Genomic DNA, 10,000 nt, shown 5'->3' with positions numbered 1-10,000 from the left:
CCTACATTATTGTTCCAACGCTTTTGACTAGAGATGGAGACTACAGAAAAAAATATCCTGAAAAAAAAAAAAGCGAACGCAGAAGATATTTTGCAAAGTTAGTATTTTATTCACTGAATTCAGAGGGAAGTGAGTGTGTGTGTGTGTTAAGTCTGTCAGGAATCAGTTGCTACAGTCACCTGAAAACTGAAGATTATGAACTACCTTTTATTCAGACCTGTATGATGAGAGCACTGATACCCCAGACCCCGAGACACCGATAACCAGGACACGGAGACCCCAGACACGGCTCAGCTCTTTTTGGCTACACATATGTATTTTCCTCTAATGACACTGAACAAGAGCTTACAGATAGCCTAACTGAGTCGGTCACCTTTGCAATGTACATGGGGAACAGTACATCACTGTTCCCATTAGAATTATTAACTGGTGAGTGAAATCTGCAAAATCTTTATTTACACAACATTGTCAAGCACGAACAGAACAGTCCTACAGAAAGAACAAAACATTCCAGTGTTGGTTTCACTGTGCAGCTGTACGCCATCAGACAGAACATGCACTCAAACATGCAGCTAATGTTTTCTGTTTAACGATATATTCCACTAGTACTATTACAGCAATCGGCAATACCTGCTTTTCTTTGTACTTCAAAAAAAATTTAATAAACGACACAATAAAATACTAAAACATTGGTCTGCCCCCAACACCAATGTACATGTTAAAAAAATATCTAAATAAGTAAAAAATAAAACTTCAGGCCATACACAGACTTCGTATCTCTAAGCACACAAAATCATTTCCACTCATGGCTGACAATTTTTAAAAAGGAGCCATCTGTAAAAACTTTTAAATGTAGAGTGTTTCCAGCAACCCCAATGCTGTCTGAATGCAATGTTCTGGACCAGGCAAAACAAACTTCCTCACTTGTTAAAAATACATACAAGACAAAAATCCTGACCTGATTAACTAAAGTGGTTTTCACAAACTAACCCATGAAATTGGTTGCAAAACAAACAAACAAACAAAAACCACAAAACAAAAAACAAGAAAGACAAACAGTATTATTTATGGCTACCACAACTCACATGGATCTGGAACATTTATTAGCATGTTGTCTGGAACTTCATAAAAGATATATTTTTATTGCAGAACACATTTTCACAGCAGACAAAAATCCACGAACATTGACATTTTCACCATTGTCATCAGGCTATGACGCAGTATATAAACAGCACAGTTGTGCTCTAAAGGGCAAGGGAGAAGTTTGGCTCAGACCTTGAAACTAAATGAGGAATGTTTATTCCTGAAACAATATCATAAATCCTCATAAGAGTTTAACAGCTGACATGAATGCATAATGGTACAATCCAAAGAAAACTGTGAAAGGAACTTCAAAATCCAGCCTAAAAATAATTGAATGTACAATGTCTTTTTGTTTACAGTGGTAATCTTACAATGTACTGAATTGCTAGTGAAAAAAATAGTATCATTATGTGCTGAAGTGAATTCTGCCTGTAATCTACATATTTATATCATCCTGAGTAATATGAGTTATATCATTTCCAAAGTAATCTTTTTAGAGTGTTATGAAACAAGTTCCTGTTATCACTTACATTACTGGAGTTATGAACAATCATCCCCTCACCAGCCTCACTTTTTTCAATTCTTAAAGGGTCATGAAATCTCCCTCTTTCAGCTCAAGTCTACCTCTCAGTGTTTTTGAAAAATGCAGTTTAAATGGGCGTGGATGTCTGTGCAAAGAAGGAAGGGGGAGTGGGCGTGGCAGGGAAGAGCAGGGGAGGAAGAGGGGGGTGAGCCTTCACAACACACAATAAAGATGGATAGTGACAAAAAGTTTGCAGGCAGAGGTCTTCTAGCCCTGAATCCCCAGGGCTAAATGGAGACACAATAGCTAGAAGTGTAGGTCCTCTGCCCTATCTATTTGAACCATTAGCCCCTGGCGTGACTACGGAAGAAAACATAAAACAAATCCGGATGCAGCGTGGATGGGAGGAGTGTGTCGGAATGGTAGTTAGCTAATAGGCTTGAGCTTTTCGCAAATAAAAGGCGAAGGCTCTTCCCTTCAACACGGACTCTTGTTGCATAATTTTGCATGTGGAGCTGTAATTAGCTCAAAAGGCAAGTAAAACTGTCAGTTAAAGATTAGACACATACCTCATTTGAAGGGATAGAAAAGTCCTCGGGACTGAGTACAAGATCATTGTGTAGATGCAAACTACTTTCATGAGCAAGTCCGAAGTCCACCTTTCTCCAATTCTCATAGCTCTCCCGAGAAAACACACTCGAACTTTTACAGCAATGAAACAAACACCTCCGACCCATTTGAACGCCTCTCTCATCTACTACATCTGTAGGAAAGCACCACGTTCTGTCAAGAATAATTAAGAGACAGCATCTTCTCATAAGATAAGAACACGCAGACTCATGAATAATTATGAAACACTGACGCATCATGAAATACTATAGTAGATTGCCATGTCACTGCATGTCACAGGATGAGATTTTAAACCCGGAAGACGAAAGTAGTGGAAAAAAGCTAAAAATTAACCAGTTTTCTCCTACAATTCAAATTAACGGATGCTAACATTGTCTTTTATGATGTGCGATACAAACACCTCAGTTAAAATCTCAGAACATGTAGTTTAGTTTTTCGTGACATTTTAAAGTAAATAAGACAAAATAAACTGCTGCTTGTTACCATGAAACAGAAAAGTCCAAAGTCCTCTGTCTTGAAGACTCTCCTGTGATCTTTACAAAAGGCACTGAAGCAGGTTATCATTATTATGCAGGTATGATAATGCAGATTGAGAAACTTACATTTTGTCTACTGAACTTATAAGACAAATGTAAATGTTTACATGATGGGTGATAGTTTTGTTGCTTAAAAAAATCTATTTGAATGGGGTCAAATCGCCAGCTGAGCTGGTTGCTAGGTGAGTTGGAGCTCTTGTAATGCGTCATGTCAGCTGACTGCCATTTCAATGATCCCATTACAAATTTTGCAAGAATTAATTCTTTTTATGGAGTCAGTATGATTGGGTTAATTTACCCAATTAGGGTAAATTAGGTCTTTTAGGTCACTGTATTTCATGTAGGTTGTTTTGAATGTAACTTGATAGTGGAGTTGCTGTTAGCATAATTTGCTTTAATTTGTTTGTCTCTCACATGTGCTGCCTGACCTTCAATTAATGGCCATCTTCTCTAAAATTGTGTACCCTTGTTTAATAAAAAAATATATATAAATAAATACACTTTGTCAGCTGTAGACAGAAGAGGAGTTGGAACAGGTGCAACTGTGATAGCAGCAATCATCTGCAGCAGCTTGACACCCATAAGCCACTTCTTTGAGGACTGGTAGAGAAATAAATACCTACACCTACTATAACTATGGGTGTCATTTTAATTTATGTTTACAGTCACCCAGTAGTTGAAGTGATTTTCTGATTTTCGCCACACAGTTATCAAAATTAAGGTGAGAATTCTATCTTCTTAGCCTCTAAGCTAGTTCTCAAATTGGCATATCCATGCAGCAAGTGCTGATTTATGTATTTGGTGGATAATGACAATTACATTTGATTTATCCTGAGTGACTTTATCATCTTATCATAACAGAAGTACTACAGAAGTACTCTGCTTGTTAGAGTGGTGACCAATGGCGTTCTGTGCAAAGGCTGGCAGATGGTAGCATTTTACCATAGCATTTACCGTAGCATTTTACCATTTAGGTTTTGCCAACGCAGTCATTTAAGCACTTAAAACCCAAGTTATAGCATGAAAACACACAATTTGGATCATTATAATTAATAATGATTAGATTTCACTTATTTTGAGTGACAAAATGCTAAACGGGTACTTTTCTTGTTATCACAGCTAGCATATGAGCTCCGGATCTCTGAAGCTAATTGTTTTGCATTTTAGCATTAAACTTTGGCCCACATGGCCATTCAAGGGCTTGAAAGTCAAGTTATAGCACTAAAAAAACATGACATTTAGCTTATTATGATTAATAACAATTAGATTTTCACACAGAGTAACTTACGTTACATAGATAATCCGCTTGTTTCAGCAGCTAGAATCAGAGCGTGTCTCCAGTGTGCTGAGTTGATGATGTTCATGTTTTGCCAGCCATTAAATCATACAATATATAGCACTAGAAATAAGTGAAATTTGACTATTTTATATATACTGATTTACAAAAATGGTTAAGAGTGCCTCTGTGGCCCAGTCATTTATTTATAGCAGGTTCTCATCGATTTTCAGCTGAAAATATTACTATTTAGCACAGCTACTTAGTTATCTAATGTTATTTCAGGGTGATTAATCCAAAGAATCTCCTTACCCAAATCTCTGTGTTAAAAACTTATCTACTGGATCCTTTATGTAAAGAAGTCCACTGAAAAAGCTTTGTACAGATTGCGTTTACAGACCTGGCCAGGAACAACATAGCTAATTCGCTGAAGCACTGTCAATGTTTACCCTGGCGTTATTGCATTTCATGTCTTTAATTTGTTTTTCCAACCCTGCCCCTGCAAATCCACTGTCTTCTGTTTATGCATTAAATAAACATCTTCAGTTCATAAGTCTCCACTCAGTTCAGAAGTCTACAGATATTTATATCGGAGTTAGGATGCAAGACATATTGCTATTGCCAGATCCAGCATTACTGTAGGAAGAATACTGCAATTACAATTTAAATGTTTTATGGGTCTACTCAAAACAGACGTTGAACTACAACTACTCAAACTGTGGGTTTTGTTGAAGAGCAAATATAAACCAAACCATGAGTATTACTGTATTAAATAAATAAATAAATAAATAAATAAATAAATAAACAAACAAACAAACAAACAAACAAACAGCCTGAAATGGCAAATTGAGCATGTAATAAAGTGGCTAAACCTGACTTTTATTTCCGGACTCAAAATAAACGCCCTGTAGCCACAGTAAAGTAAGTCTGTACATGTCTTATTACACTGTGAGGAAGGAAAAAAATAAAACTTTTAATGGTCTCTCCAGGGTCACATACCATTCTCATTAGCCAATCAATGATCACGGTGCTTAGTCTTCATATAACTGCCTTTTCCAGGCAAAACAGGAGTTTTCAAACAACCCAATCTGGATATACCAAGTACCTAATTAGCCCATCTGGAATTATCACGATTTTTATTTTTGCTTATGTCTTTAAGTGATTTATTAAGTGATGTATAAAGAACATGGCCGTGGTCCTCTCCATAGGCTTAGTTCATACCTGTGCAAAACACAAATATATAAGGTATTGCTCCCACACAGCTCAGACCACAAGTCACACTCCTGTAATGGAGGGCAATGGGACTGTCACTATGTTAGCTTTCTACCATCTACTAATCAACAAGATTAACATAATTAGATTACACATCAAGATTAATGTGTTACAAGTGTTGGAATTAATCCAAAAATATGCTTATGGGTAGCAGTTACTTTAATTTCATGTCAACTTTATCTAGGTGACTTGTGAATTTGTGAAGTTTGTTCTTGTATGCCAGTAGAAATAAAGAAATCTCTTGGGTCGATTAAAAAATAAATAAATAAATAAATAATAATAATAATAATAAAAAGGTCTTTGGTATTTTTGGTCAGTGAAAAAAAAATGGTGGAACTCCTAATTAGAGTTCATGTCTGCCTTTTACCTTGCTGTTTAATAATTGCTGCTTGATGTATATCTGAATCAAAAAATGTTTTCCCTACATTCCCTCCAAAATCACACTCCCAGCACCAACACACTATCAGTTAGTCTAATGCACATATGTCAAACACAAGGCCCGCTGCACATTTCTATCTGGCCCGCACGTTGAAATGAGTTTTAAATTGATCTTGGCCCATTTCCATAGGAACTTTTTTCATTTTTCCATATTCGCACTGCACTACAAGTCCCAGCAAGTCCTGCAAACATGCTGCATGCCTCTGATATACTTCGGGATTTTTTTATGCGTGCACTAGCATATGTGCACAGTCGTATGCATAGCCTTTCAAAGTATACTCCATGTGACATGTACGTGTACACAGGTGGTTGACGCATGCGCATTACGACAACTTGCACTACCCCTCCTGGCCTACAAGAGTCAGTACAGAGCAATGAAGCAGGTTTTTTGGTGTGAAGTACGACAATAAAGAACAATCACAACAACATGAAGAGCAATGCTTGTGCCATCTCTCACCATGATTAGCACCCATATACAAATCATTATACTCTTTAAGGTTTGAATTATACAAATGTGGATACTTTATAACCTGCACACGTTTCCATCTCTTCCGAACGTTTACGTTCTTCAACTACCTAGAGAATCAATGGCCCTGGGTCACTGTTGCCACCTTGTGGAACAACTAAATACTGCAAAAGAATTAAATGCGCGGTTCGAAAAATCAGGCAGCGTGCATACAGAACGCGTGTACTCTGCTGATGACGAAATTTGCGTCACGTGTACAGTACGTTGTTCCTAGCTTTCGTGTAAAAAGTGAAGCATACTTTCTACTTTGAACATCAGGTTACCACCACCACCCCTCCTCCTCTCTCTCTCTCTCTCTCTCTCTCTCTCTCTCTCTCTCTCTCTCTCTCTCTCTCACACACACACACACGACAGTTGATCCAGCACACTGTCTAGATGTCAAATTTAGTAATGGTTTTAACAGCAACATTGTTCCCTAATCATAAAAAAGAACAGTGTTAGCTAGCAAACAGTCATTCAGCCAGAAGATAAAGAAAAACCTGTCTGTCTCGTTTGCCAGGAGACTCTGTACGTAGCGAATAATATAAGACATCATTATGAGACAAAACACCATGGACATATATGGGGACTTGTATAGACAGCAGAGGCAACAGAAAGTGGCAGAGATAAAGAAAGGCCTTGTACACCAGCCAACAATGTTTTCTAAAGCAAAAGTCAGTTAGATCGTGGCTGAATAAATAGCTAAATCAGGCCAACTATACACCGAGGTGGATTCTCTGAAGAACTGCATGCTTAAAGTCAGCGATGTGCTGTGTCCTGATAAAAGACAAGCATTTGCGAATGTCAGTCTTAGCAGAAATACATTGGCAGACTGTGTGGATGAACTAGCCATCGGTCTACAAGAGCAGCTCACTGAAAAAGGAAAATCCTTTAGCTTTCTCATTTGCTGTGACGGGAAAGTGCGATTCAGTCGGGACTGGACAGTTTTACGCTTTTATCGCAGAAAGGATGCCACTGCCCCGCCTACAGCTCACCCGTATGCTGTGCTTTAGGTGGTACATACCTGTGTGAACAGCTGTCCTCCGTTATGAAGATAAACATCTCACAGATCACGACTTACGGACTAGCACCTTCATTCAATTCCCAGAGTTGCAGCAGCTCAGGAGTTGACCCCAAATATTCACAAACTTGCATCAAAGAAAAGAAGCCAGGTTTCAAGTAGTAGCAAACATAAAATAATCCTGAAACCCTGATAAACACTTAAATAGTTTGGGCAGTTCATTAAGTTTTATTCATGATTGAGTTATGTTTGCTTTTCGTTATTTGATGCTTAAAGTCGCATTACCTATTATATGAAGTTCATATTTGTATGAAGCAATGACTAGTTTGAGCAGAATCACATTTTGTTTTCCAACAAAAAATAAATATAAGCCATATCTGCCCCACGGATTGGTCTATTTTTTTTTTTTTTTATATGGCCCCTAAGTTGACTGAGTTTGACACCCTGGTTTATGGTCACACAGATAACCTATAGTAAACTACAAGAACAATATAATACATTTTCGATGTCAGATGGTTTGCTGAGAGTCTGTGATCAGACTGTTAACTGTCCTCATTTCCACTAAACTTGGGGACACAGTGGGACTGAAATTCATTGTAATACAGATCCTTCCAAGTGTGAGACAGCACATGCGCACCATCAGGCCAAACAGCCATGTTCCCCAAAGAGGATTGTGAAGCACTGGGTTCAATTTAAAGCGAGCTTTTATTATGCATAATATGAAATATATCCTGAAAGTAAATGACAATGCCTGTCCAAAACATTCCTCACATGCGTGTCACTGTGGGGGGTATAAACAGCTCAGTACTCAAGAAGGGTGATAACGAGTCTAAAACTGTTGGAAGCATTCCCAGTAACATGACCGAATCATGAAAGCTGCAGTCAGTAATACAATGCCTTCAAAAATCAAAAAGGCCACCCAAGCATTTCCAGAATAGAATGAGAGCTGTAGCTGCTTGCAGCATCCCTGCTATTTACATCCTTCCACTTTTACTTTGCTCGGACAAATTTGTCCTGCTTCCATTTTCTCTAGAGGATTTTGTTTTGGTCAGAACTAACAGAACACGCATTTTCATCTAATGTGCGGTCTGAGTAGAGAGCTGATGACATCACACACACACACACACACACACACGCCTATATAAACAAAGCAGTGCTGGACGAGACTCATCAGAATGCAGGTCTGCCGTGAGAGCTGCCGGGGAAACATGCCTCTGCCCTTAACTCACTTCAGCAGCTAGAAGTGTTGCCATGACACGTTTCTAAAAGCAACAACGCGTGAAATCTACTTTGCATAGGGTGTGCTGTGTGTAAATGTGTTCTGAAGAAACTACACTGCATGTAATTATTAAGCACTCTAGATGTCTACAGTGCACGAGGTGGAACCTGATGGACCACTGGCATTGCAGGACCGCAGACTTGGTGCGAGCTCCACCCGCAAACTGGCGGGTAATGATGACGTGACCGTGTGGGGTTTTCCGGCAGCTGTAGTGATTGGAAGTTCAGATCATTTTACTGACTCGGATCTTTGAATCTCATTCAATAAAGTGATCGAATCCCCCCCTCAGTAGAATATAATTAAAATGTTACATGTTAAATTTTCCAACACATCTAGTACTTAATAAACTATAACAAAGTATAGGCTAATGCAGCCATGGCCGAATTATGAGAAACAGAAATGATTAATTAATAGCTTAACTGGTCTTCAGGCTATGCACACTGTCAGTTCACCTCACCTCCAGATCCGAGTTGCTCTTTCTTTTGTCACATCACATTTGTCACGTCTGTTCCCCGGAAACAGAAATGATTAATTCACCTCTCTAGTCTTGGGGTACGAGTCGTTTGTTCATATGTCACGTTACCGCCCCATAGGCTGAATGCAGTGAACGAACGACTCGTACCCGAAGACTCGAGAGGTGAACGAATCATTTCTGTTTCCGGTACAGAACCATATTACAGCGCATGCGCGGTCAATGAACCGAATGAAATGATCGAATCACTCTCTGAGACACCTCGTTGTTCCCGAGTCAAATTAAAGATTCGTTCAAAATGAACGAATCGTTCATGAACGACACATCACTACAGTTGGTACATTTAACACGTGAACAATCGGCATATGCACTGTGTGCTTTGTGTAATTTAAGGAAGTCGCTGGCGGAAAGTAAACGATTTTGTTTTATACATGAATAAAAACAAATCCCAGGCTTGTGTAACTCCTAAAGGCTGACTGTTCAAATCATTTACACACGTTTCGGTAGAGAAACGTAATGTATAGGCTATGGATAAAGCCTAAGTGTCGTTACCCTGGTACATTGTACCAGGCCACTCTCTGTAGACGTGAGGTCATTACACTTAAACTATTCTTTAACTAGCGAATTTCCCTCGTAGTTTAGTAAAAATGCGTGACTTTACAGGTTTCAGAGCGCGGTCTGTAAAGATTGTTGATCACGTGATTACATGCTGGAGTCTCTCTCATACCTGATGATCGGTCCCATTTGGAGAAGGTGCATGAAGAGCACAAGAGGACGGTCTCTCCCTAAATCCCGATGGACGAAAGTTAAGGTCAGCTGGGTGAGCACAGAAGGCACCAGTATAAAGGTAATTGTCAAACCCATCCATATTACGTCGCTGCTTGTGTGGTACATGCTGGCCAGCACCGAGGCGCAGATAAACTCGACACAGTACAGGACAGTCGCCCACACCACGCTGAAAGGGG

General features: G+C 39.0%; 2 protein-coding genes across 3 annotated transcripts in view; one reads left to right on the top strand and one right to left on the bottom strand.

Moving 5' to 3' along the window:
* Window positions 1-10,000, bottom strand: part of xkrx (XK related X-linked) — an 18,906-nt gene that overhangs the window by 5,135 nt on the left and 3,771 nt on the right. The window contains exon 1 of one of the 2 annotated variants that reach the window (XM_017474125.3): window positions 9,763-10,000. This exon is cut by the window's right edge and continues 654 nt beyond it. The exons of the other annotated variant lie outside the window; for it this stretch is intronic. Within the exon in view, the coding sequence (XP_017329614.1) occupies window positions 9,763-10,000 (238 nt within the window). The remainder of the gene's footprint in view (window positions 1-9,762) is intronic. 2 annotated transcript variants of the gene reach the window in all.
* Window positions 9,775-10,000, top strand: part of arl13a (ADP-ribosylation factor-like 13A) — a 19,862-nt gene continuing 19,636 nt past the window's right edge. Inside the window, exon 1 of the mRNA XM_017474128.3 lies at window positions 9,775-9,882. The gene's annotated coding sequence lies outside the window, so the exon portion shown is untranslated. The remainder of the gene's footprint in view (window positions 9,883-10,000) is intronic.

This window comes from Ictalurus punctatus, chromosome 8 (genome assembly GCF_001660625.3).
Source record: "Ictalurus punctatus breed USDA103 chromosome 8, Coco_2.0, whole genome shotgun sequence".
Classification (NCBI taxonomy): Eukaryota; Metazoa; Chordata; class Actinopteri; order Siluriformes; family Ictaluridae; genus Ictalurus; species Ictalurus punctatus.
The sequence above is the reverse complement of the archived record's forward strand: the minus strand, read 5'-3'. Positions and strand labels throughout refer to the sequence as shown.